Source organism: Lissotriton vulgaris, chromosome 5 (assembly GCF_964263255.1).
Source record: "Lissotriton vulgaris chromosome 5, aLisVul1.2, whole genome shotgun sequence".
Taxonomy (NCBI): domain Eukaryota; kingdom Metazoa; phylum Chordata; class Amphibia; order Caudata; family Salamandridae; genus Lissotriton; species Lissotriton vulgaris.
Window position 1 is genome coordinate 1,593,023,670 of NC_141693.1, and position 27,920 is coordinate 1,593,051,589.

The 27,920-nt window shown below is 50.1% G+C and overlaps 1 protein-coding gene across 4 annotated transcripts in view; it reads left to right on the plus strand.

The window, feature by feature from the left end:
- Positions 1 to 27,920, plus strand: part of NGDN (neuroguidin) — a 69,228-nt gene that overhangs the window by 23,045 nt on the left and 18,263 nt on the right. For 3 of the 4 annotated variants that reach the window (XM_086923719.1, XM_086923720.1, XM_086923718.1), the window contains exons 2-4: positions 20,132 to 20,185; positions 20,271 to 20,342; positions 20,785 to 20,922. In XM_086923719.1, coding sequence (XP_086779845.1) covers positions 20,135 to 20,185; positions 20,271 to 20,342; positions 20,785 to 20,922 — 261 coding nt within the window. In that variant the 5' untranslated portion in view covers positions 20,132 to 20,134. Of the gene's footprint in view, positions 1 to 11,182; positions 11,204 to 20,131; positions 20,186 to 20,270; positions 20,343 to 20,784; positions 20,923 to 27,920 lie in introns of those variants that run through there. The other variant, XM_086923721.1, reaches the window with a different exon arrangement.

Genomic DNA, 27,920 nt, shown 5'->3' on the forward strand with positions numbered 1-27,920 from the left:
CGTGACTCTTTTCTCGATCGGGAGCAGGTGGAGGTTCCGTATGTGTTGCCTGATGTGTTCGTGTCAGGGGATGCCGATGATGAGTCTTGCTGCTGTGTTCTGAATCATCTGGAGCTTGCAGAGTAGGGACTTGTTGACGCCGGCATAGAGGGTATTTCTGTAGTCCAGTCTGCTTGTTATAAGTGCTTGGGTGACCGTTTTCTTTGACTTGGTGGGGAGGGCGGGGGGAATCCATTTGAAGGTCTTTTGGAGGATGCGGAGGGTGTTGAAGCAGCTAGAAGCGACGGTGTTGACCTGTTTGTTCATGGAGAGGGAGGAGTTGAGTAAAATACTGAGTTTTCCGGCGTGATTCCTGGGGGTAGGAGGGCTGCCGAGAGCTGTGGGCCACCAGGTGCTATCCCATGCTGACTGGGTGGTTCCGAGTATGAGGACTTCTGTCTTCTCCGCGTTGAGTTTCAGGCAGCTGTTGCTCAGCCAGGATGTAATGTCGTGCATCCCTTCTTGGAAGTTGAGTCTGGTGGTGGTGGGGTCCTTGGAGAGAGAGAGAGAGAGGATGAGCTGGGTGTCATCCGCATAGGATACTATGCTGAGGCCGTGCTGTCTGACGATGGCGGCGAGGGGAGCCATGTAGATGTTGAAGAGGGTTGGGCTGAGTGATGATCCTTGGGGTACTCCACAGTTTATTTCTGTTGGTTCGGAGAGGAAGGGTGGCAGTCTGATTCTTTGGCTTCTGTCGGTAAGGAATGAGTGGATCCAGTCGAGGGCGGTTCCTTGTATGACGGCGTCGTCAAGTCTGGCAGCGAGTGTGTGGTGGGAGACAGTGTCGAAAGCAGCAGACAGGTCGAGTAGGATCAGGGCTGCAGTGTGGCCTTGGTCGAGGAGGGTGTGTATGATGTCTGTGGCGGGTGTAGGGCAGTCTGTGTCCTGTGGTTGCTCCTGAATCCGGATTGAGAGGGGTCGACGATGGAGTTGTCTTCGATGAGCTTTGTTAGCTGTGCATTGACGGTCTTCTCAGCGACCTTTGCCGTGAAGGCAAAGAGAGAAATGGGCCAGTAGTTGTTGAGGTCCGTGAGATCTGCTGAGGGTTTCTTGAGCAGGGGTCTGACTTCTATGCGTTTCCAGTCGAGGATGGTGCTGGTTTTGAAGGTGATGTTGATGATGCATCGCAATTCTGGTGCAATAACGGAGGTAGATGTGCTGTGGGCAGGGGTACTTGGGGGCCCCTGAGTGGTTGCCTTTCATAATCACAGTGGTCTCTTCGGTCGTGACCGGTATCCAGGTGGAGATGTTGGGCTGGCTGGTGTTGCCGGAGGGCGTGGTGATTGCGGAGTCAGGAGTGTGGTCGCTGAAGTTTTAATTTTCAGATGGAAGTACGACCCGAGCTTGTCACAGAGGTCCTGAGATGGGGTGATGTCTGTAGTTTTGCTGGGGGGTTTGGTGAATTCCTGGATGATGCTGAAAAGCTCTTTGGAGTTGCCGGCGTTGGTGAGGATTTTGTTGTGGACGAAGGTTCTTTTGTGGTTCTGATGCAATGGTGGTATTCTGTCATGGCGTTTTTGTAGTGGTGTGGTTCTCAGCTGTCTTGTTGTTTCTCCAGTTCTTCTCGAGGCGTCTGCAGGTGTGTCTGGCTTCTTGGAGGTCGGTGGTAAACCAGATGGCTTTCCTGTGGCGGTATCTGTCGGGAGTTGGGAGTGGAGCGAGCTGGTCTGCATTGTTGGAGATCCAGGTGTGCATCACTGTTCTGCACATTAGTGGCCCTTGAAGATCAGTGTGCTCATAGCTGGAGTTCTCCCGGAGGCACATCTTTGTCGGGGTGCTGCTTTCTCAGAAGACAGAAATCCGGACACTTGACCCCAATCTTTCGCTGGCCCCAGCAGGCGTCGGCTGGTAAATCTTGTTGCCTTTCAGCCTATGGGACCAGTTTTGATGCCCTCTATCGCTTGTCTACTGCTCTGCCTAAGCCAGGTATAGCATTCTGACAACACATTACAGCAGACAGGATTTGTTTTCTCTTTGTTATCCTGAGGACACTAGAACAGAATCTAGAAATTAAAGTGGGGAAATGACCTTAATAAAAATCAGCTTTGACAAAGTTGGAGGGCTCCTTGCTTAATGCTTCCATCCAGCTCTCAGTGTATTATTTTCATAAAAGTTGCATGCTGCTTACCTAAAGCTCGTGTGGGTTTGTCTGTGAATGATTTGCAGAGACCCAGAGCAGTTGTGTTCTGTATATAGTGTTAGTACTCAATTATGTTTTTTTTATTGTCGTATTAAATGCGCAGGGAGCTTTGTATAAGGCGACACTGAGGCCTTTTTCTGAAACTGCTACTGAACCGCTGCTGCGTCTTTTCCACTGCTTCTGAACAACCCAAAGAGCATTCTGAAAGAGTATCCACCTTTCTATGTGGTCACCTTTTATTTTCACCTTTTGCTGGACCCTATAGTTTTGCTCTCTGTAAAACTATGTGCACTTTACCCCTCCTAACCAGTGATTAACACCTTGGCTGCTAGGGAGACTTTTCTCCTGTGCGGCACTCAATGAGTTCCCATTATACATGACGAGCTCAGCTCGTCATAAGCACAGCTCAACCGTGCCTCATGAAGAGCTCAGCTCGTCATGAGCAGGGAAGGGGTTAAGCGCCTTTGCTCCCCCTTTGAACCTGGTGCAATATGCATACTCTCTAATTAGCATATTTACATTCTCTGTAAGTCCCTAGAATATGTTAGAAAGTATACCCAGGACATCTAGGTCAAATGTCACTAGTGGACTGCAGCACCCATTGTGCCATCCACTAAAATGACTGTCCATACATGACTGCAGGTCTACCATCATGTCCTCCTCCTTTTAGTGCTTTAGTACAAATTAAGAAGTCTGAAGGACAATCTTCAGGTATAAGCTAAATATTGGCACAAAACAGATGGTGACGAATGCACTTACAATCGCATCAGATCCTCATTTAATTAAACCAGCAATATTCCTGGGAGTTCAATTAGCTATTAATATAGAAGACAATATGTGAAATCACTCAAGACTGTTCAAAAATGGGTTAGACTCGGTGTGGGGTTAATCAGACGAGGATGTCATTAAGACAGTTATCTTGCCCCAATATCTCTACTTTTTTTTAATATTCAAATGTTACTGATTTTAAGTACATCCGAAAAATCAGCAAAAACACGAATAGCAGATATTTATTTACGTCATCAAAATCCATGTGACCCCCATTCTGCACCCCATGGGGTGTACAACCACAAAAAAAATTAGAATATCAATCACTTTCTGCGAGAGCACCCAACCATTTACCCCTCACTCTTTGGTATTTCTTGGGGCATTCACATGCCGCATATTGAGCTTTCTCTTGTCCCGCACCAGTCCATTCCATTGTGCCACTTTCCCAGAGTTGGTGGATCTGGACAAATCCATGCTGCCGCTATGTCACGCTTGACAACTATCATAGCTGTGTTAAAGAAGGTCTTATTGTTCCGGGACCCATCTAGCCCATCTGTTATCCCCAGTAATGAATGTCGTGGGTCATGAGGAACTGTCCACCCCAAGTCCTGTAAGTTCCTCCTGAACGGCTCCCCAAAAATTTGCCAGATGGGGACATGTCCAGACCACCTAGTGCAGGACGCATCAGAGCATAGGCCCGCTCGGTGAAGGTGAGATAAGCGGTGTGCAAGTAATATAATTGGATTAGTCTAAGTTTGGCGGAGGCGGTAATTGTTTTGGGGGCCATGAGTGCCGCCAGTCCTCCCCTGCCAGCGGCCCCACCCAATCTGTCCATTGGTCCTTCAGTCTGTCCAACGAGGTGGGAGTGTATATATGGGAGATTCCCCCCTTGCCCAAGTCCCCAAGCAGCGTCTGGGCTTCCGTGGGGCTGTATCCCGGGAGCCGAGTGTTGTCTATCATGTGTATATGAAGGGCGTGACTTAACTGTAGATATTTATAAACTTGGGAGGGGTGCCGAGAGTAACGGGTGCGCCCCTTCCAAGGAAGGAAAGCATGTGGCCCCTAACCCAGACGTCCCCAAGCTGGGTTATGCCTATAAGGTCCCAAGCTCTGAACCCCCGTAGACCTCTCACTTCCCGGAGCGAAGCCCCTTGCCAGAGTGGGGTGCATTGGGTCAATTTGCCGGTCCAGTCGGTATGGCGCAGCAAAGCCCTCCAAGCCAGAAATACCGAACGTGTCACTTCTGGCAGCTGGATCGGGACGGGACACCCATACAACATGGCCTGTACTTTGGAGAATCCCAGCTCGCAGAACTCCAGCTGATAGCCGGGTCAGACTATCCCCCGTTGAACCAATCGTGGACCACCAGCAAACGTGTGACTATAAAGTAGAGGTACAGATGTGTCATGCCCATGTCCCCGTCAAAGGAAGGAATCGACATGTGGAGAGCCAGACGTGACCTCCGCCGCCCCATAAAAATTTGGTAAGTAAGCCGTCCAACTCCTTAAACCAGGATCTAGGGAAGCAGGACAGGGTGTTCTGGAGGACATAGAGGAACCTGGGGAGGATCAACATTTTAAACCAGGCGACCCGGCCCAAAGGGTTCAGGGGCAGTGTCTTCCATTTCTGAAGGTCTTCTTTGGCCTTTTGGACCAGTGGGGTGACGTTGAGGAACTACCCCAGCTCCGGGAGCATGATAAGCCTCATTCCCAGGTATTTAAAGGAGTTGTGCCGGATCTGAATATTTGACTGCCAATCATAACAATTCCTTGACGGGTGAAGTGGGACCAGTATTGATTTCCCAGGGGTTCAGCCGAAGACCTGACACTCGCCCAAACGCCCGCAACAACCGGAGACAGTGCGGCCCCAAGGAAGCGGGCTCGGCCAGAAAGATCAGGACATCATCCGCGTGAAGAGCGATTTTGTATGTCTCGGTGCTTGGCCACTCTTATCCCTTAACACGGACGTCAGCTCGCACCAGTGCCCCCAGGGGTTTTTATAGCCAGGGCAAACAGAGGCGAAAGGAGGCAACCCTGCCGCGTGCCCCAGAAATGGGGAAGGCCTCGGACAGGATGCCGTTCACCAACACCCGTGCCCGCGGCTGCGCTAGAGTACTCGGACCAATGCCCGGAACTGGGGCCCGAATCCCATCTCAGTCAACACGTCTTGAAGATATTCCCAATGGAAAGCTTTTTCGAAATCTATAAGGAGGAGGGCCAAATACGGAGTGAGTAAGTGTCGGTGGGCCAGAGCCAGTTGTACCCTCCGGAGGCATTGTGTGCACGCAAGTCATACCGGAGGCATACCCTCCGCGTGCGGGCATAAAGCCACATTGGTCTGGATAAACCAGCATGGGCAGGTACGGCTTTAGCCAGGATGGTGGCATAAAGTTTGATTTCTGTATTGAGGAGGGATATGGGACCGTAATCCGCGCACTGACGGGAGGGAGGCAGGGATTTCGGAAGGACCAAAATAGTGGCTATGTCTGTCTCCGGCGGGAAGGAGCCCTGATCAAGGGCTTCTTGAAAAAGGCCAGCCAAGTGGGGCACCAGTGTGTCACAGTAAGCCGAGTAATATTCTAGGGGAAGACCATCTGGTCCCAGAGTCTTGCCCGGGGACGTGAGAGAAATGGCCTCCTCAATTTCTGTTGGGGCGGTCCAGGTCTTTCGGGGCTACCGTCTCCAACCGACGGAGACTGACGCAGCTCCCTCCGAGAAGATCATGGTGTGACGATTCGTGAGTCTGTGCAGCATACAAGCTCCGATAGTAGCTGGCAAATGTGAGTGCCATCGATAAGGGGGGGGTTGCATACCGATCCCTGGTTGTCCACCACTTCCCGAATTATACTGTTCGGCCTGTGCAAAATCGTGCCATTTTTGTCTCCCCAGCCGTAGATTCTCACCATCGAGGACCTCCATAGGAGCTTGGCCGATTCTATAGATAATTGTCTAATCTCAGACCGATAATGGCTAGTTGTCGGCTTTGGGCAGCGTCATCAAGCAGGGAAAGGGATTGTTCCAAATGAAGCGCCTGCGCTTCTTTCGCAATGATTTCCCGGTGTTGCTTCTGCCTCTGCTTCTTGAGTTGCCCTTTCACGAAGCCCCGAATGGTTGCCTTCCCAGCCTCCCATGGGGTGCCCGGGGGGAAACGGAGCCCTTGTTGGTGAGGAAGTATTACTCTAGTACCTTTCCTACCGAATTCTTGAATTCTTAAATTCTTTCTTGGAGTAACCATGCATTCATCCTCCACGTTTGGCGGGCTGAGGGAGGGAAAGTCCCCGTACTGAGAAGCACCGGGGAGTGGTCTGAAATTCCCCTGGGTAGGATACGAGTGTCTACAACTGTTGAGCAGTCCGTGGCGGGGAGAAAGATTGGGTCGGAACGCGGGTGCCACGTGCGCCTTCACATTGCAGCGGCCCAGTGACTCGGACCAAGACCTCAATTGTTTTGCCTGCGCAATACGGACATCAGAGGGAGGGCCCGTTGTGTCCAAAGCCGGATTGGAGACCGCGTTGAAATCACTGCCCACTATTGTGGCGCCTAGGGGGAGAGTGGCAAGGAGGGCGGAGGTCTGTGCCAATATAGAGGTAAGCACAGAGAGAGTCAAATATATGGACATAAGATGGAGAGGGGAGCCGGCCAAATAGCCACACACCGTCACAAATGTGCCTTGAGGGTCATGGATCACCCGGGACCGAACGAAGGGTAAGTTGCGTTGCATGAGGATGGCCACCCCTGGAGAAGCCGGAGTGCCACACCCTGTCGTACCTGTAGCGAGCAAGAAAGGGGCAGCAGTTACCCAATAGGTGTGTCTCCTGGAGGAGAAGGATGTCCATGTGGAGGCGTTGCGCATAGCGCAGGACACCAGTGTGTTTCAGCCTGTCCAGGAGCCCGTTAACGTTCCAGGACAGGGGCGGCTCTAGGCTCATGGCGGCCCTGGGCAGGGAGCGTAGGAAGGGGGCCCCTGAAGAGGGGGTCTGAGCAGGACGGAGCGTGGAGGCCAGTGAAGAGGGGTGGTGTCAGGGTGTTTGTAAGTGGAACAGAGGCGGAGGCCGCCAAATCCCTGCCGGGGCTTGCCAAATCCCTACCGGGGCTCGCCACGCACATATGTATCCATCCTCCGAGGATTATTATATCAAGAATATATATTGGCGTGGTGGCCCTGGGGTTTGGTGGCCCTGTGCAGGTGCACAGCTTGCACATGCCTAAGGCTGCCCCTGCAGGACAGGACGTGGAGGGAAGCCCTAGTTGTGGTGTCGTCAGTCAAGGCAGGTGGTGTCTGGGGCTAGACCGCGCCGCCCCATTGGGCGGTGTGAGTGTTTGCTCGGACCTATATGTGTGCGGTTGGTCACGCGCACTAAGAGATAGTGCAATCTTTGCAGATGAGGCATGTACCTGTCCGTGGAAGCTAAAACAGCAGAACAAATAAAAGAACAACATGTGAAAAAACCAATCCCAAACCACCCAAATCCCCCTTCCCTCCACCCTACACTTCGAGAACAGAAGCATCTGTCGACCCCTCTTGTAACTAAACCAAACTAAAACGCTCGGATCGGTAGCGTGGAAAACCCCACCAGAAGAACCCACCAGCCGGGTCTGGTGACTCAGTGGACTAATGCATCCACTGCAGGGGCCTGTGTTCGACCTCATGATCACAGGTTTAAATCCCGGCGGGTCCACTCAGCCTTCCATCCAACTGAGGTCGATAAAATGAGTGCCACTGAGTTGGGTAACAATAAACATCTGTTATTCAATGCCAAGAGACCAATCGGTGAACGTGCGCTTTACAAATACACATGTTACGTTATGTTATGTTATGGAAGTGCATCAGCTTAAAGCAATGTAAAAAAACATGTAAGTCTATCAGAGTCTGACGACACCCCGATGGTGGTCCTATGCCCAGAACTGACCACAAGGCTGCTAAAGAGTGGCAGTGCGAGAAAGGTCTGAGTCCAACTGGGCCTGAGGTAGGGACAGGCCCATTAAATTCTCAGCGGAGCGGCGTCTGCTGTGTGGTGGAGAGCCACACTGAGGGATCTGGATGTCGAAGCACTTGACTGGTGCCCATTATGAGACCTTGTGCGACGCTGTCCTCCCGGTGATCCCGGCCTCACAGGCTGCGACCCTGTGTGTTCTGTTGAATCTTCGTGTCGGGGGCAGAGGGGACGCTCCTCTGTCAGCCATGTCCGTGCTGTTGTTGGAGACTCAAAGAATTATGTTTTTCCCTGAAAAATGACTGGAAGACGTGCCGGAAATTGGAGCTGATATTGCAGGCCCATGGTGCGTAGCTTCTTCTTGACCTCCGTGTAGGAGCGCCGGAGGTCCTGGACTTCCCTGGTGTAGTCTGGGAATACCTTGATGATGTGATTTTGGAACCTGAGAGGACCTCTCGCCCTGGCCGCCCGTAAGATGGCATCATGGTCTTTAAAGTTAAGGACTTTTAGGATGATGGGGCCGAGGTGGGGCACCAGGAGGAGGCTAGGGTGCCAAGGACTTATGGGCCCTCTTCACTACAAACCATGCCGACATAGCGTCTTCGGGCATCCAGGACTTAAACCATTTTTCAACGAATGCGGCCGTTTGTCCCGCTTCCACTCCTTCGGGAAATCCCACCAGGCGGAGGTTGTTGCGACGTGCGCGGTTTTCAGCATCTTCGGCGTGCCTGTGAAGCTCCTCGGTACGAGTACGAAGTTGGGCCACCTGATCCTTAAGTTGATAGATGCCGTCTTCGGCCGTGGAGATGCGGGATTCAGCCTCTGTCAATCTCGCGGTGGTGTTGCAAAGGTCCTGTCTGAAGAGGGACACGTCTATCTTGATTTCCCCGATCTTCCCTTCTGCGGACACCTAAGAGGCACTGATAGCCTGGAGGATGGTAGCCAGATCCTTGTCTAGCGGGTGAGGTCCCCCCTCCCACCCCCCCAGACCCCAGGAGGTTCCGACTCAGAAGTAATAAACCGGTCCATTTTGGTCTGTGTGGAGGCCGGTGTAGGTTTGGGGTCCCTGTCACGTGGGGGCGAAGCGAGAGATGGGGCAGCAAGCAGAGTGGAACCACCCACACTGTTGCCCGGGCACACACACTCACCGCAAGGTCTGCCACAGGTCCCGCTGCTGGAGGCTGCCCGGCCCTGCGTCTTGCAGATCTCCTTCGCCGCCACCTCTGCCCCTCCTATTGTTTCTTATACACATCCTCCTGCGCCAGCGACGTACTGGCTGATCGGGTGGTGGTGGCCACGGAATGTAGGAGAATCGTAGCGCGGGCCTCGCGTCACCCCCCCAAGCATCTCTGGCCGCCTGGCCCCGTCAGCGTCCCCGCTCAGTGGGCGCCTCGGCCCCGCCAACAAAAGGGCCGCAAGGACAAGTAGGCCGCAGCAGGCCGCTGCACTCAGGCAAGATTGCAGATGGGCACCGATGTCCGTGGAATCCAAGGCGGATGACGGAGGGGTCCCGAGCATCTCTAAAGTGCGACCGCCATCCTAACGCCTTCGGCCACATCTCTACTTTTTTAGGTCTATCAAGCTCTATCTTCTAATAGCATTGTTTTAAAACGTGGAACCAAGCTGGCAGTATAAGAAAACTGCGCTGTACAATTTGTTTTCTCCAACTCCCTCGCAACGTGGGTGGAGTGTCTCTTCCATTTATTATAACTCTTCTAATATTTCTGGCGGTTAGGTGAAAGTACGAACTTCCTCTTAGGGATCTCTTTTCAGATTATCTAGATAGCATACATGACACCAAGCCCTTCACTTCATTAGTACAACCTACTTTAAACACACCAGATGTAAAACACTTATAATCTTTCATAAAATATGTTAGAATCCATGGAACCTCTATGATATCTTATTTTAAGGAGCACGCTTTGTTAGGCCATCATCCTAATATGCCACCATCTATAAAATGGGTAAAGGTACCCGCTTGGATTCCTCCCTCATTCACCCTTCTTGGTAAACATGTTTCAGCCCATCTAGTATATCCAACACATACCCCTACTTTCCCCCAGGACTTAACGTTGCATCCCTCACATAATTCTAAGTAAAAGGAGCTAGAGGTTGTTTACCATAACTTTTTTGTGGCTTCTCGCACAAACAATCAATAGACCTGGAAAGCAAGTGATGAACATTTGCAAACATTAACTTTAATGCTGTAGTTTGAGCCTTATTTACCAACCGCCAACCCCAGGTCAATGGGGTCACTATCATGCTTACAGAAACAAACATCCTTTATTATTTAATCCCGAAAGAAGAAGAATTTGGTTTTTGCAGGATTAATTATTGAAAGGTGAGGAAAGGACATATAGGCAATTTGGAATCGTTTTCTTTACTACCTAGCACAGTAATGTCTGTCGTATTAAGGGAGCTGTACAAATATGTATACTGAATCGTAGGTTGGTAGTCTTAAGACACAGTCAGTTACCTCGTTCTTCGATACAATGGGGAGCATTTCGCTGCGAGATGAACAGAGAGAAAGGATAATTAATCAACATTCAGCAAACGTTTTTAAACCACAATACAGTGGCATCCATCTTTAAACCCACATTTTAGGAGCCCAAGAAGGGTGATTCCTTTATTACACATCACCTAAACGCAGGTGGTTTATAAATGCGTCTCTGGCCCACATACTTTCCATCTTTCTTAAGTAGGAGAGAAGGGAACATGTTAAGACAATCAGCAGTGTAAAGAACAGCCCTTTTTCAAGTTTTCCTCTAATTTTTCTTACGATCTGTTCATTTTTAGGGCTCATTTCACAACACTTTTTAGGTTTTGCCTGGCGAAAGATGCGCTCTGCGCATCTTTTTCGCGCAGGCGAAAACCTAATGACTATAGTAGGCGAGACAGGAACGGCCCCCGTCTTCTATTGGCTAGCTCCATAGATGGAGGCTAGCCATTGGAAGACGGGCCTATCCGTCAATGCCGGACCAGATTCGGGGGCGTTCCTGAGAATTTTTGGCTTTTGGCTACGTCAGCCACAAGCCGGGAACGCCCCCGAATCTGGTCCAGCATTGCCGGCACCCACCTTCCTGCTCGGGCCGTGAGAAGGAGCCTCGCTTTGAGCGCGTGGAGCGCTTTTGCTGACCTCTAAAGCCGGTGCCCACCCGGCAGTGTCCCGTTGTTTCCCCGCCGCGGCCCTGAAGCCGAGTTCCCCAGAAGGAAGCAGCCGTCCGCCTCCAGCCAGGGATTGGCCCAGTCGGCCGAGCCTCCGCCGCGTCATCGGGAAGAGGAGTGGAGAGCGGGAAGCAAGAGATCTGCGGGAAGCTGTCCAGGTATGTGTTTTTTTTTTTTTTGTTTTGTTTCTTACGCCTGCCCTGACTTACTGTGTATCTCGAACGTTGAGGGCACAGTGACCTCTGACCCACTGTAGGTATGGCAGCGACTTTAGTCACGGTGTGCACGCGCCATCTTAAAAAGTCACTCGAGGACGTAGCTGGCGGAGGGACGAATTGAAACGTGTCTGTATGACAACCCTCTTGCACACGTATGACACCGCTACCTGCACCAAGCCTATGGGAATCGGCATTTTTACTCGCGCCGTTTCCACATATCATTTTTCCCCCTCATAAAGTTGACTTCTGACCCACTGTAGGTATGGCAGCGACTTTAGTCACGGTGTGCACGTGCCATCTTAAAAAGTCACTCGAGGACGTAGCTGGCGGAGGGACGAATTGAAACGTGTCTGTATGACAACCCTCTTGCACACGTATGACACCGCTACCTGCACCAAGCCTATGGGTATCGGCATTTTTACTCGCGCCGTTTCCACATATCCTTTTTCCTCCTCATAAAGTTGACTTCCGGAGAAAAAACAGGAGTACAAAAATTAATTGGCTTGAAAGCTTTGTAAATTAATCTAGAAAGAAGGAAAACAGAGCAGTCAACGCTAAACAATTCCAGGAGAGTCCATTTCCAAGCACATAAATTAGATAATCAAATGAAAAATGTGTGAAACAAGCATTACACAGACAACCACTGGTAAAATTAAAATAACATTCGCAAAGCCAATAGGTCTCACCTATGCAAGAGCTATTGGCTTTGCTAATATGTTTTAGCAATATTGTACACCAGCGTGGGTGCTTTTCACCATGGCTAAAAGTTAGTGGCATAAAGCAGAGTGGAGTGTCGTAAGGAGGAGTAGAACGGAGTGGCATAGAGTGGTGTAGGGTACAGTTGAATGGTGTGGAGTGCCATGGAGTGGCAGAGAGTGGAGTGGTGCAGAGTAAAGTGAGGTAGAGTGCAATGATGTAGAGTGCAGTGGCATAGAGCGTTGTAGAGTAGAGTGACAGAGCGGAGTAGATTGTTGTGGAGTGGCATAGAGTGGAGTAGTGTAAGAGAGTGTAATGTATAGATTGTAGAGTGGAGTGGCATAGACTGTCAGAGTGGAGTGGCATAGAGTGGAGCAATGGAGTGGAGTGTTATAGTGGTATGGAGTGGCGTAGACCATAGGCGTAACACAGCCCCCCCGCAGCCCCCGTGGTGTGGGGGGCCCCTAAGCTGCAGTTCGGCCGGAGAGTAGAACGGAGTACTGTTGTAGAGTGTTCTAGAGTGAAATAGAGTGGAGTAGAGTTAAATGGAGCAGTAGAGCGTCATAGAGCAGAGTATCGTGGAGTGTCGTAGAGTGGACTATAGGGAAGTGGAGTAAAGTGCAGTGGTACAGAGTAGATTGGCGAAGGGTGCATTGGGTTTGAGTAAGGTGGTGTAGAGTCCATTGACATAGAGTGCAGTGATGTAGAGTACAGTGGTGCAGAGTAGATTGTGGTAGCATAGAGTGTAACATCATGGAGTGGAGTGGTGCAGAGTAGAGTGCAGTGGCATAGAGTGCAGTGGCATAGAGGAGATTGTTTCAGAATAGAGTGAAGCGGCGTGGAGAGGTGCAGGGTAGAGTGCAGAGGTGTAGAGTAGAGTGGCGTAGAGTGCCGTGGCATAGAGAGGGTGTTGTAGAGTGCAGTGGCTTGGAGTGCAGTAGTACAGAATAGATTAGAGCGGCATAGAGTCAAGTGATGCAGAGTACAGTTCCAGCCAACGGGCTAACTCAATAATAAGATCTTCCAGGTCTACCTCTTCACAACCGTGGTCTACAAAAGATCTCACGAACCAGAAAAGAACCCTTAACAAGAAGAGAAGATCACTCAGGCAAGGGTCTAACTCCTCTTCGCTTGCAGAAATAAACACTTTACGCAGTCGGTCTAAAAAACAAATTTGGCAAGCAAATCAAAAGTATGAGGAAACAATCCAGACTGAAGTTTTCTCGGCCTGCCGAAATAAAAACCCAAGGGATTTTTGGACCATTATTAACCATCTCAGTAGTGGGTCATACACCATCAATATAATTAATTGGGAATAATGCTACATCAGAAAATTAGATTGCACATATCAGCTTTTTGTATAATGTTTCAACAAAATCTCCCACCCAGTACTCCTTTATAGCAAACAAAAACCTGTGCAAGGAAGGCCTGAGGCAACAGAAGTGCGAATCCTTCAACATGCAATATCCTCCAAGGCCACAAGAATACCAAACCTGATTCAGAAAAGCAGAGCAAATAGAGCCTCCAGTTCAAAAGGCTCCTCTTCATCAGTATTGTAACAAACAGGATTCAGAATTTTGGTCTATGTTTCTGGAAAAAACTTTTTAAAACTTGAGCAGCCGCGAATCTTCTACAAAATGTCTCTTTACAAAGCTGATTCCCACTCTGTTATCAGCCTTGGGAGAAAAGGGTACCTTCCACCCCCACCCCCTCACACACATCTCTTTCACCCTCCAACATCGAGGCCTCAACCCCACATTGCTCTGAGAGGTTGTATAAAAAAAAACAAGTTTTAGCCCCAAAAAATGAATGTAGCCCTAAGTCAGCCTTCCCCCCCTTGCCCCTCCACTCGCTTTCTTCTGTCCCGTGGCAGTTCAGCACACGCCTCCAGTAAAGAGAACGTGTTCAGCGATTCTGCAGCAGCAAAAACAGCTTATCACATTTTTACATTTCCGGTGCCTGCCTGAATTGAGGCTCACCCCTTCCAGGACTTTGACGTTTCGTGTCCACCCTCTTTACCTTCACCTCTGCATTCCTCCCATGCTGCGCTTATAGGGAAGGTGCTGAACTCAGTCCTTCGCATTATGTGGCTGTGTCAGCTGCTGGCATTGCCACGGTCCCCCATAAAGGCTTTTTAACCAGCTAAAACCTCTGGAGAGCGATGTGGACCACTCCAGTGTCGCACTGTATTTGAGAATGTGAAAAAGTCTGTCTTTGGCTACTACATCCTGCCTTGGCTTTCTAGCAGGGTATGTGTATAAATGCCCAGTATTGACATTTGAAAGTATACTTCAGGGGTGCGTGTATGCATGTGCAGCAGGGTATGTGTGTGCTTTGAAATCTGGGTATCTTTGTCTTCAAGGTGAGTGTGTGCGTGTGTCAGCCTACTGGGAGTATGTACTTTTGTCTAAAGGGGATCTGTGTGTCTGTACATGCGAACGTCTGTGCATGATAGAGTTTCGCCATTAGTGTGTCTGCACTGTGATGTGCCTCTGTAGGGAGGGCTGTGTGGTACTGTGCAGGGGTGGGTGCATCTGTGTAGTGTGGTTGTCTCTGTGTAATTGGGTTGTCTGTATTTCCAGTGGTTAAGCAATAGGCGAAGACAAAATGTAAATATCCATTGGTAAAGAATTAGGAAGACAGCATAGAGAATTTCCAGGTTTGAGCTAATAAGACAGAATCAACAATATTTTGGCGTATAGACTCAGTAACAACTGGTGAAAGAGGTAATGAATGTCCGTGCTGGAAGCGAAATTAGTGCACGCCCATAAGGCCTACTACCACATTCAAAATAAAAGCAGTTTTTTTATGGACTCTGCTTGTGCCTCTGTGTGCCCCTGTTGCCTGCTTGTGCCTCTGTGTGCCCCTGTTGCCTGCTTGTGCCTCTGTGTGCCCCTGTTGCCTGCTTGTGCCCCTGTTGCCTGCTTGTGCCTCTGTGTGCCCCTGTTGCCTGCTTGTGCCTCTGTGTGCCCCTGTTGCCTGCTTGTGCCTCCGTGTGCCCCTGTTGCCTGCTTGTGCTGTGTGGGTGTGTGTGGAGGGCTCTGTGTGTGGGAAGCTTTGTGTGGCTGTGTGTGTAGGAAGCTTTGTGTGGCTGTGGGTGTGGGGGCTTTGTGTGGCTGTGTGTGTGGGGGGCTCTGTGTGGCTGTGTGTGGGGGGCTCTGTGGGTGTGGGGGGGGGCTCTGTGTGTGTCATTTGCGGGAGATAAAGCTAGTGGCATTGTAAATGACAATGCCATTTATTTATGTTAAAAAAACATTAATAAAAATGTCAAGAGCAATGCCAATAGCTCTAACTTTAACAAAGGCAAAACCATTGCATTGTAAATGCTTGTTATCACATGGTAATAGTACAAAGAAAAACACGAAGGCCTAACACCTTTTCCTCTTATTTTTCCCATGCATTCCCTGTTCCAACTAGTACAAATCTGGGTGTAAAAGTAAGTTTGGATCCCAGCCTATCTGTGAACACTGCTGTGATCAAGATCTGGAAGTACAACTTGCAATTTCTGCACATATTAGAAGTCCTGGAAGAATAAGATTTTGCTAGTTTGTCCCTTAGATGGATAACTACAGTGTTTTATATCTAGATCAGTGATTCCCAAACTGTGGGTCGGTCGCAAGTCGATGTTTGGTGGGTTGAAAAGCCAAGCAATAAATAAAGATGCCTTTAAATATGGTATTTATCTTGTCACATTAACTGTGCTTCAAAGGCAGAGGTTAAATCTCATGCTATGTCTTCCGACAGATTCCTACCTGATTCTTCACGCTCCAGACCCCGGTCCGCCTCGGCTGAGTGCCGCTTGTGCGGAGGGTCTCCTGCAGAGCGCCATTGACCCGCCTCATTTCCCCACTTCCGCCCTGCCTTACACAGTGCAGGTCAGCGGGCTAGTGGTTAAACGTCCCTCCCACATAAAATGCCGGAATGGCGGAAGCGCAGCGGACGAGCGCAGCGGGAGCGCCGACGTCGCGCCGAAGTCAAGCCAAAGTCCTGCCCGTCTGCGCCCGTCCGCGCCGGGCCGCGCCCAGCGGTAGCTCACCCTGCCCCCACGCTCCGCTACTCTTCAGCGGACCTATGCTCTCTACAACACCCTGTTCCGCTGCCCCCTGAGGCCGTCAGGAGGGCTCAAGATTGCAGTATTTCTAACTCCCCCTGCTCGGCGCCCCCTTCCTCGCTCGACCCCGTCCCTTCTCCTGCCCCCTCTGACTCCCTTTCCCCCATTCCCACTATCGCTACTCTTAAGATCCTTTACCTCAATACGCGCTCCATGGTGAAACACCAACTCGAGATCTTCCACCTATTAGATGACACCAAGGCAGACATTCTCTTTCTGTCAGAGACCTGGCTGACGGAAGACTCTGTACCCGACATTTTAGCCGCTCTTCCTAACGGCTACTATATCCTGCACGTTAATCGGCCCGGAGGGCAAGTTGGCGGCGGGGTCGCTGCTATCATCCGCAAAGAACACGTCTTTTCCATGCTAGATTGCACCCCTATCCCTCACTCTCAAACCCTTGTCATCCTGCTTCGCTCACCCTTCACTTCCCTTGTCTGTGTTCTTATGTACAGACCCCCCATTTATATGCCCTCCTTTGCTCTTTCAGTTGGGGAACTCCTTTCTCAGCTCCTTATTAACCACTCCAGAATTCTTTTTCTGGGTGATTTTAATTACTGGCCTTCTGATCCCCAAGAGAGCCGACTGTCAGAACTGTTTACGGAAACTCTTACCAGCCTGAATTATCAGCAGTCGATCTTCACTCCCACTCACTGTAAGGGCCATATACTTGACCAGGTCTGGTTGGCTAACCTTGACTCTTCGCCCCCCCTGGTCACTCCTTGTACATGGTCCGACCATTATCTTGTTTCTTTTTCTGTTAACCTGCCCAGTTTTCACCGTCCTCTGCGCCCTGCTGGCATTATGGCCCGCAACTGGAAAAATGCCAATATGACTACTTTCCATTCGCCCCTGGCAGCTTCAACCCCTCCTGCTCTTGAATCTGTTTCCCTTCAAGCTTCCACTCTTGAGCGCTGGCTGAAGGCAGCTGCCGATGTTGTAGCCCCTCTAAAGTCCATCAAAATTTCTCGCCCCCATGACGCTCAGCGATGGTTCTCAGACCAGCTCAAACTCGATAAGCTGGCCCTTCGCCAGGCTGAACGTCGCTGGCGCCAGAAGTACGATCCCGTACTCAAGACTGAATTCACTACTCTCCTAAATAAATACAAATCTTCTATTCTTGAGGCTAAGACCTCCTACTTTTCATGCAGGATCCTGGAGTCGGCTTCAAAAGCTAAGGACATCTTCTCTATCGTTAATGAGCTCTCCCTCCCTGACCGTATCACCCTCCCGCCTGCTCCCACCCAGGCTCTGTGTGATGAGCTCAACTCTTTTTTTCGGGACAAGATTTCCACAATCAAAAATAACATTCCCCCGCCTACTCCCTCCAATTCTTTCCCTCTCCCTTCTGAAAATGCCCAGACCTTCCATACCTTCCCTCCTATTTCTATCACGGAATTTCATAGCCTCCTCCACAAAGTTAGCTCTGGCTCCCCCAGGGACTGCTGCCCTCCTCACATCTTTAAAGAAATCTTTAGGCTCTGCCCTGATCCTGCCCTGGCCCTCCTCAACTCCTCGTTGACATCAGGGGTTGTTCCTGAGGCTTTTAAGCAGGCCATTGTGTTACCTATCCTGAAGAAGCCTAGCGCAGACCCCCTTGTGATGAGTAATTATCGACCCATCTCTCTCCTTCCCTTTTTGGGAAAGATCTTGGAGACATATGTCACCAAGTGCCTCAGCTCCTTTGTGGAAACTTCCTCCTTCCTGGACCCTCATCAGGCGGGCTTTCGCCCACTACATTCCACAGAGATGGTGATTGCTGCAGTGATGGACACTCTTAGAACCGGCGCCGACAATAACATCCCCCAGGCTCTTGTCTTGCTAGATCTGTCGGCGGCTTTTGACACGGTCGATCACACCATCTTGATCGACCGTGTCAATAACGCCGGCATCCGTGGGATCGCCCTTGAGTGGGTTCGCTCCTTCTTACACGGCCGCTCCCAGGCTGTCCACCTCTCCACTTTCTCCGCCCCTTTTTCTCCCCTCACTTGTGGTGTTCCCCAAGGTTCAGCCCTCTCCCCGCTCCTTTTCAACTTATATATGCAACCACTTCTGGCATCCCTTCGTCACTCCCCAGCCACTATTTACAACTATGCTGATGATTTGCAATTGATTTTTCCCCTGGACACTTCCCCTACCTCCCGTCTTAACATCCAAACCACAATGTTACGTATTTCTGACTGGATGGCTCATAGCCAACTTAAGCTGAACCCGTCCAAAACGGAACTCGTTCTGGTGGGCGGTTCCACTAACCCCTGGAACGACAACTTTTGGCCATCTTCCCTTGGTGCCCCCCCTCGTCCAGTTAGTACTGTGAAAAGTCTAGGAGTGATCATCTCAGAGGATCTATCCATGACATCTCAGATCTCTGCAGTCACATCGTCCTGCTTCTTCCAGCTGCGCAGGATTCGCAAGATCTGTAGATTCTTAACCAGAGAGGCACTCATTCTTACCATCTTAGCCTTGGTCATTTCCAGGGTTGACTTTTCTAACATCTTGTATGCGGGGATTCCAGCCTACCAGCTTCAAAAACTCCAGCTCATCCAGAACCAGGCGGCTCGCCTGGTGTTTCGTCAACCCAAACATCAGCATGTCTCCCCTCTCCTGAAGAGCCTTCATTGGCTCCCTGTGGCCAAACGGTGCTCCTTCAAACTTGGCTGCACCGTATTCAAGTCCCTTCACAACCACGCCCCCGAGTTCATTTCCTCCAAATTCAGGCGATACCTCCCATCCCGCAACCTTCGATCCTCTGCCGACAATCTCCTTTGCATTCCTTCGATTCGCCGAAAAAAACACGGTGGCCTCCGGTTCTCCTTTCTGGGCCCCACTTTTTGGAATTCCCTTCCTGTGCCCTTCCGTCACTGCCCTACTTATGATTTGTTCCGCAAAACCCTGAAAACCCACCTTTTTAAGCAGGCCGTTGAGTAATGCTCCCTGCCTCAGTTTGTTATGTCTGTTATGAGCGCCACGAAACCATCTCGGTGTACGTGCGCGGTACAAATTTTTTAACATAACATTTTAACATAACATGACAGATTGCTGCTTATTTTTTTTTTAACATGGAATTGCTGTTGACAAACGCCTCAAGTGAATTATGTGACAATCTTGCTGCGGTAGAGACAGTGTGAAAGGGACGGGTGTAAGATGTCATCACAACACAATGTAAATATCTGTAAATCAACTGTACACATTCCGCAGTTAAGAGAGAAAAAAACTAAGCACATTATTTTCTGCAATTCTGAAGTGTGATGGAAACAAAGATTGTAATAGTATTAAAACAATTCAAAAACACTTTGTTTGGTGATGCCCAAATTATAAAAACTCACTCAAATTATATATACTCACTGAAATCTGATTGACACCCACCATCCGTGTGCAAAACAGTTTTATCAGTAAAACTATATGTCTGCAAATGTAGTGGCCATTTCAATTGAAAATGTGTTGTCTGTAAATGAGTTTTCTACCACTGGATGCTTTAGTTACATTAAAATATTGCCCATCTTTCCTTTAAAGCTACGTGTATGTCCCAGAAGTTTACCTTTATAAAGATTAAGTTGTGGTTCTAAAAGGTTTAGGAAGCACTGATCTGGATGTTTCTTAAAAATAGTCTATGCGGCTGCAGAGAATTGGAGAACCAGCAGCAGCAGCAGCAGCAGTCCGGGCTAAAGTACCTTTTTTGCAGAGATTACTCTGGTAGTAATCAAACAGGTGTTTAAAAGATCCATCAGAATGCAGTAAGGAAAAAAAATATTTTACTAGTAAAGCTTTGGCGGATTCATGTGGTCACAAGTGTAACACTGCCCAATAATAACAAGGTTGGAAAAATCTGTCCTGAACAACAAACCTCGTTGTGTCGGTTTCTAAAATATGGGTGATAATCTTTGGATTTCCATCTCCTGTTTCAGTTTGCTTAAGAAATTGAAAATGTTGCTTTTTCTTTGCATTCTCACCCAGCTATGCTCGTGTACGTAGATTTAATACCTGTGAGGCTCCGATTCAGTCTGGGGCTAAATTGCAATTCCTTGTCTCTTTCCTAAACTCCTCCTCCTCTGGTTCTGTAGGACATGAACGATGCTCCAGCTGCCGTGCAGCTTCTCAACTCGTTACAGGACCAGGTGAGTTGGCGTTTCCTATCCCATTTACAAATAGCTTCACCCATGCCCTCACTTGACAATCTTGCGTCCTTTTTTTACTGTACAGGTGACTGGCATGACTGCCCATGTGCAGGGCTTGGTACAGCGATTAAGATCGGGTGCGTTGCCAACCGAGAAGGTAGGTGAAGTCAGACAAGGAGGTGGGCATATGTTGAGCAGTGGATTGAAGTTTAGCTTTAGCATGGAATGTACATGTATACTAAAACTCCATTTCACCCCAAGCTGAGCCAGGCTTGGATGACTAGTGCATACGAGAAGAAAAGTTCTGGTACTAAATTAACATGGAGACCTTATGCCCTCTCCCACTCAACTAGGGCTCATTCCATAGCTGGGTACCATTGATTGGGCAGTGCAATGTGTAAGTGACAATGTCCATACCCGAATTAACATGAACACGTCATTCCCTTGTCAAGACAGAAAAGAGAGGCTTGTCTAAAACTGAAATATTTAGCGAATGTTTGTGCAAATATGGAGACTGAATACTTCACTTTGATTTTGTACCTCCTGGTCCCACTCCACATCTCGCTTTAATTCCCTTTCTGTTCTTACTTCATCTTTAGGGCCTCAGCTTCTTGGAGGTAAAGGACCAACTCCTCGTTATGTACCTCATGGATCTTGCTCATGTCATATTGGAGAAGACATCAGGCCGGTCCCTCGCAAATAACATGGGTATCCTGCGGCTCGTGGAGATACGCACAGTAGGTTGATGAAGCCATATAATATGGTAAATCGCAAGTTTCCTATGGGCACCTTGTATTCTTCATACCTGTTCCATTATGAAGTTTTCACCCGGGTCCAAGCTTTCATGCAAGAATGTCTGCAGAGCACGAGCCGCTAGGTTTGTGCAGGGACAACTGATCAGCTGAATATTAGGTTGGCTGCCCAGTGAAGGCTTGGAAGAATCACTAAAGTTGCATATTTGGCTGTTAGTGCATCGTTTTCCAGGAGAATTATTTGTTACATAGAAGCTCCATCTTCCGGTAGGTACCTGTTTGATTTAGGGATTAGCGCTCATGGTTTTGGGTACAGATTAATTTTTGGGGAATGTTAGAACCGGCTGACTCTAGTTGGCAGAGGTATGCACTTCTGTCAAATAGGGACACACCTTTTCTAGTCAGGGCAAGGGGATCACACCCTTTGATAACCCCTGCTCACCCCCTTAGTAGCTTGGCAGAGCAGACAGGCTTATCTCAGAGGCTGTGTGTTAAGTAAGCATTTATGACCACATACAGTAATAAAGTGGATACACTACAAATGGACACGACACAGTAGTATTATAAAAATAAGGATTTTTATATAAGGCTTAGCACAAGACCAAATAACGACAAAAATATACCACAGTCTTAATAAATACTCTTGGAAGGGAAAATAATAGCTCAAATGTAGTTTCTTCTTTAGCACAAAGTCTTTCGTATCAAAAGCAACTCTTCTTCCTGGAAACACAGTTCTTGGCAACAATGTGACCCACACGGAAGTCACACGACGTCGAGGCAAAGTTAATCCAAAGGGTTCGGCGTCGACAGCGAGGAGCGCTACGTCGAGCCCGGGGTCACACGGACCCCCAACAACACAGTACCTTAGGAAAATGAAGCACACGATGATCAGCGGCGTCGAGCAATCCGGCGTCGCGTCTTCGGTGTCGATCAGGCCTCAATACTTAACTCAGCTAAGACAGAAGTTATGCTGTTTGGAAATATTCAACCTGTGTGGTCCCCCTCATGGTGGCCTGAGGAATTGGGAACTCCACCACAACCTGTCAGTAAAGTTAGAAATCTGGGAGTGATATTCGACAACAAGCTCCTTTTCCATCATCATGCGAATTCGGTAGTGTCATCTTCCTTTAACATCTTAAGGAAAATAAAGAAACTTCTACCGTACCTTCCCATAGCTATGGGAAAAACACTCATATCCACACTGGTGTTTTCTCGCATCGATTACTGCAACGCCCTCTTCCTCAATGCCCAAAAAAAGGTTATCTCCAAACTGCAACTAATACAAAATGCCTCCGCCAGAATTCTACTGGGCATTCCCAAATACAGCTCTGTCTCTGGACATCTAGACCAACTGCACTGGCTTCCAGTCAGAAGTCGCACGAAGTTTAAGACCCTCTGTATTGTCTATAAGGCAATAAACAACACGGGACCTAGATTCCTGAGAAGTTACTTTAAACCTTTGGCAACCCCCTGAACGTTGCGCTCTAACACGGCTCACATGCTTCAGATTCCCAGAACAAGAAAAGTGACCTGGGGAGACAGATGTTTCACCATAGCAGCGGCGAAATTGTGGAACTCCCTTCCCCTTAACATAAAGATTAGTCCATCTTTGACTGTCTTCAGAAAGCAGCTAAAGACTTGGCTGTTTTCTCAATGACATTCCTGTAGATCACTTTTATTCACTGTTTCAATGTTTATTATCTGGTTAGTTAGCCTTTAGCTGCTAGCGCCGAGACACCTACGGGTAATTGCAGCGCTTTAAAAATTGCCAAAAATAAATAAAATAAATAAATAAATAGTCGTCGATGTCGATGATGATGTTGCAAGAGTGAGCAGCGCTCACGGCGTCGAGAGGGCACGAAGGCGATGCGATCAGCAGCGGCGCAGACACGAGGTCCCTTGGAGCTGGAGCCGAACTCACTACTCACTGGCGTTGCTGCTGGCGTCGATCGGGCCCGGCGGCCGGCGTCGAGGAAGCGGGACACTGGAGCCGTTACTCACGATGTCGAGCTAGATTCGGCGACGTCCGTCGGCGTCGAGATTGCTGGTTTCTTCAGAGGTGCTGGATTCACAGGTTCCAGCAATCAGCACTTTAAGCAGATGAAGTCCTTTAGCCCTGTGACTTCAACAGGAGGCTGGCACTCTTCCAACCCTTGGAGATTTTCTTAGCAAAGTTTGAGAGTACACACACAGTTCCTCTCTCCTGGTTCCTTGGCAAAAATAAAGAAGCAATGCAGGACTCCCCCCAGCAAACAGCACACTGGCAGAAGGGGTAGGCAAGTCCTTGGATCAGCAGGCTTCTTGTCCTTGGTTTCAGGGTTCCTTGTCAGAAGCGATCTAAATTCTTTGTTCAGGCGTCCTTCTCTTATACCCCTTTTTGGCTTTGATCCCTTTGTCCATGCAGGGGGATTTCCCAACATCCTGGGTCTGTAGTGGGTGGAGCCGGGCAGAGGCACCTGGCCAATTCACTGAGCAGGGCTGGGTCCTCAGAAGCCCAGCAGGAGGTGGAGCCAGCATTGTCACTGGCAGGAGCAGAGCTATCGGCCTCCTGGTAGGAGGTCGGGCCAGGATCGTCCATGGCAGGCACAGAGCCATCAGTCGCTTGGCAGGAGGTGGAGCCAGCATTGTATCAGGCAGGGCAGGCTATCAGCAACTACTCTCCCTCTACTCTCAACGCAAATGTCCCACTCATCCCACACTGACTCATTCAGACCTCTGGAGCCACCCAGCTCCTGTCACACACACGCAAAACCAGCAGAAACCAGAAATGGTTAGACAAGAAAATAGACACTTTCTAAAAGTGCTATTTTCAAACCCGGAGTCCAAAAACCATCCACCCAAACGGATGCGTTATTAAACCCCGAGTTCAGGGATACCAAACTCGACATTGCACCATGCTCCCCGTGCCAGCTAGGATCATAGCATTAATAATCCTGGCGGCCCATTCTAACTAATGGAGAGCAGGTTACCTCGCAATAGTGAACAACGAATATGGCTGCAATTCACTATTAGGACATGCCAACTTGGTCAGGCCTGTCCTACCTTATGCTTACAATGCACCCTGCCCGTGGGCCTACCATAGGGGTGACTAACATGAAGCTAAGGGAAGGTTTAGGGACTGGCAAGTAGGTGTACTTACGCAGTCAGCGTGACAGTACTAGACCGCACGTGGGTCTGGCAACGGCAGACCCTTAGACATACTTTTACTAGGCCGCTCTTGTGGGTGGCACAACGTGTGCTGCAAGCCCACGGGTAGCATTTGTATTTACAAGCCCCGGCACTCCTGGTGCACTAGACTAGGGACTGACAGTAAACCAAATAAGCCAAACATGGAGTTCAATCAATACAGTAATTTAACATCGGGAGCACTTGCACTGTGGCACTGATCAGCAGTGTCACAGTGCCCAAAGCAGTATACCAGCAAAAACATTGTAAAACAGTGGAGGCCAACAGAAAAAATGGAGAGACTCAAGCCAATGATGCCAGGTCTAACACGTGTCCCCTCCAGCTGAAATGTGGGGAGAACTACCCTTGACCTAGGGAGTCCTCATCACTAAGGCGGAAAAATCTGGACAGACCATCAGCATGGGCGTGATCTGTACCAGGGCAGTGTTCCACCGTAAAGTCCATCCCCTGTAGGGAAATGGACCACCTCAACAGTTTTGGATTCTCACCCCTCATCTGCATCAACCATCTGAGGGGCCTGTGGTCTGTCTGAACCCGGAAGTGAGTCCCAAACAGGTAGGGTCTTAGCTTCTTCAGCGCCCAGACCACAGCAAATGCTTCTCGCTCTATCGCACTCCACCTCTTTTCCCTGGGAAGTAACCTCCGACTGATGAAGGCCACAGGCAAGTCTCGGCCCTCTTCATTCACCTGAGCTAGAACAGCCCCCACGCCATGCTCTGAAGGGTCTGTCTGGACAATAAATTCTTTCGAAAAGTCGGGTGCCTGGAGTATAGGTGTTGTGCACATTGCAGTTTTCAGGGTGTCAAAGGCCGTTTGACAGGCGTCAGTCCAGATCACATTTTGTGGCTGTTTCCTGGAAGTCAGCGAAGTCAAGGGGTGCACAATGTTACCGTAATCCTTGACAAACCTCCTGTAGTAACCCGTGAGTCCTAAGAAGGCTCTCACCTGAGTTTGGGTTTTGGGCGGTGCCCAAGCCAGGATGGTATCAATCTTGGGTTGCAGGGGGGCAACCTTGCAGCTCCCTACTTGGTGCCCCAAGTACACCACAGAACCCTGCCCAATCTGGCACTTACTGGCTTTGATTGTGAGGCCTGCTCTGCGCAGGGCCAACAACACTTCCTAGAGATGGCGCAAGTGTTCCTCCCAGCTGGCGCTGAACACTGCGATGTCGTCCAGGTAGGCGGCACTGAAATCCTACAGTCCAGCCAAGACCTGGTTGACCAACCTCTGGAAGGTGGCAGGGGCATTCTTCATCCCAAAGGGCATCACCCGGAACTGGTATAGCCCATCTGGTGTGGAGAACGCGGACCTCTCCTTTGCCCCATCAGTTAAGGCGATATGCCAGTACCCAGACGTTAGATCAAACGTGCTAAGGTACCTGGCAGCCCCCAACCGATCTATGAGCTCATCAGCTCTGGGGATGGGATGCGCGTCAGTCTTGGTGACTGAATTGAGTCCTCGGTAATCCACGCAGAACCGAAGTTCTGGTGAAGCACCAGGCGCTGCAGCCTTCGGGACCAATACCACTGGGCTGGCCCAAGGACTGCTAGAGGACTCAACCACCCCTAAGGCAAACATTTTGGAGACCTCCTCCTTAATGTATGCTCTGACCTTGTCAGTCACCCTGTAAGCCTTGTGCTTCACAGGAGGGCTGTCTCCGGTGTCAACATCATGGACACACCAATGAGTGACACCCGGAACCAAGGAAACAGATCAGGGAATAACAGTTGGCGACAATCCTGCTTCTGCTCAAGGGTCAGTGTGTCAGAGAGGACCACACCATCCACTGACCCATCTTGCTCTTTAGCCCACAGGAGGTCAGGAAGAGGCTCACTCTCCTCCTCCATTCCAGCATCTGTAGCTAGGAGCATGCCCACTTCGGACCTTTTTAAGTGGGGCTTCAAACGGTTGACATGCAGGACCCTCAAGGGGTTCCTGGGAGATTTCAAGTCCACCAAGTAGGTGACATCGCTCTTCTTCTCCACAACCTTAAACGGTCCAGTCCACCTTTCCTTGAGCGCACAAGGTTCCACGGGGGACATGACCCATACTTCCTGACCAGGCTGAAGCTCTACCAGAGTGGCATTCCGGTCGTACCAACGCTTCATCTCCTCCTGGCTGGCCTCCAGATTTGCCTGAGCAAGTTCTCTGAAGCGCCGAGTCTGGTTCCTAAAGGCCAGCATGTAACTGTATACATCCTGGGGAGGTTTCCTGGGAGATTGCTCCCAGCCTTCTTTGACCAGACTCAACGGCCCTCTTACCGGGTGACCATACAAAAGCACAAAGGGGCTGAACCCTAGAGACTTCTGCGGCACCTCACGGTAAGCAAACAGGCATGGCAAGAGGACGTCCCATTTCCGCCTCATTGGTTCTTCAAGACCCATGATCATGCCTTTAAGGGTCCGGTTGAATCTTTCAACCAGCCCATTACCTTGAGGGTGGTAAGGAGTGGTGAACTTGTAGGTTACCCCACACTCCTTCCACAGAGACTTCATGTAATTGGAAATGAAGTTGGTGCCCCGGTCTGACACCACCTCTCTGGAGAACCCCATTCGGGAGAAAACACCCATCAGTGCCCGTCCCACCACGGGGGCCGTCACTGTTCGGAGAGGGATGGCTTCCGGGTACCGTGTGGCATGGTCCACCAAGACCAGGATGAACCTGTTGCCCAGGGCTGTCTTGGGGTCCAGGGGCCCAACAATGTCAATGCCCACCCGGTCAAAGGGGGTACTGACCACTGGAAAAGGTTGGAGGGGAGCCTTCTGCTTCCTTCCGCTTTTCCCACTTACCTGGCAAGTGTGACAAGTCTTGCAATGGATGTCTACATTCCTTCGCATCGGAGGCCAATAAAAATGGGTGACAAGCCTGTCATAGGTCTTGTCCTGCCCCAGATGTCCAGCTAACGGAACGTCATGAGCCAAACCCAGTAGGAAGGCTCTAAAGCGCTGGGGTACCACCAGCACACGGGCTGACCCAGGCTCAGCAGCCTTAGGCTCGCTATACAGGAGGTCGTTCTCCCAGTAAACAAAATGTGATCCTGACTGATCACCTCAGGTTTGGGCTGAGGCCTGCTGCCTCATACCCACAAGAGAAGGGCACACTTTCTGTTCTGCACAAAATTCCTCCCTGGAGGGACCACCATCCTGCTGCCAATGGGTCAGCTCGGGCAGGTCTCCCAGTTCAGCAATTTGTTCCCCTGTGGGCTCCAGAGCATCCCCCTCAGGGTCTACCTCCTCCGGGGGCCGGTTTCCCGCGCCTCCTGCCTCTTCTCTTCACAGCTGGGTCCTGGGCCGTACTTTCAGGCTCCGGGACCCCATCAACACCCTTACTCGCTGTCATGGATCGAGTGGTTGCACACACCCACTCTGGCACACCCAGCATTCTCAAATGCGTCTCCCTCTCCACCTTAGCCCAAGGGGAGTCTTCCAAATCATTGCCCAGGAGACAATCGACAGGCATGGCGGGCCTCACAGCAACCTGAAGAGTACCTGAAACTCCCCCCCCCCCCCCCCCCCCCCCCCTTCAAAGGAAACTTGAGCTACCTCACACTTTCTGGGAGTTGTCAGCAGCTATCACGGGGTAGAATGCGTGGGGCACCACCTGCTCTCTGGACACCAAGTGACACTTGACAGCTGTCACACTCGCTCTGGTGTCTGAGAGCTTCCACTCTATGGCCGTTAATGGTCACCCACTGCCTATATTTACTAATGTTACTAGGCAGAGGGGGTGGAGGGACCATTTGCATGTCTCCTAGCGAGACCAGGGCCATTTCTGCGGGGCCCCCTCCCACCAGGGAC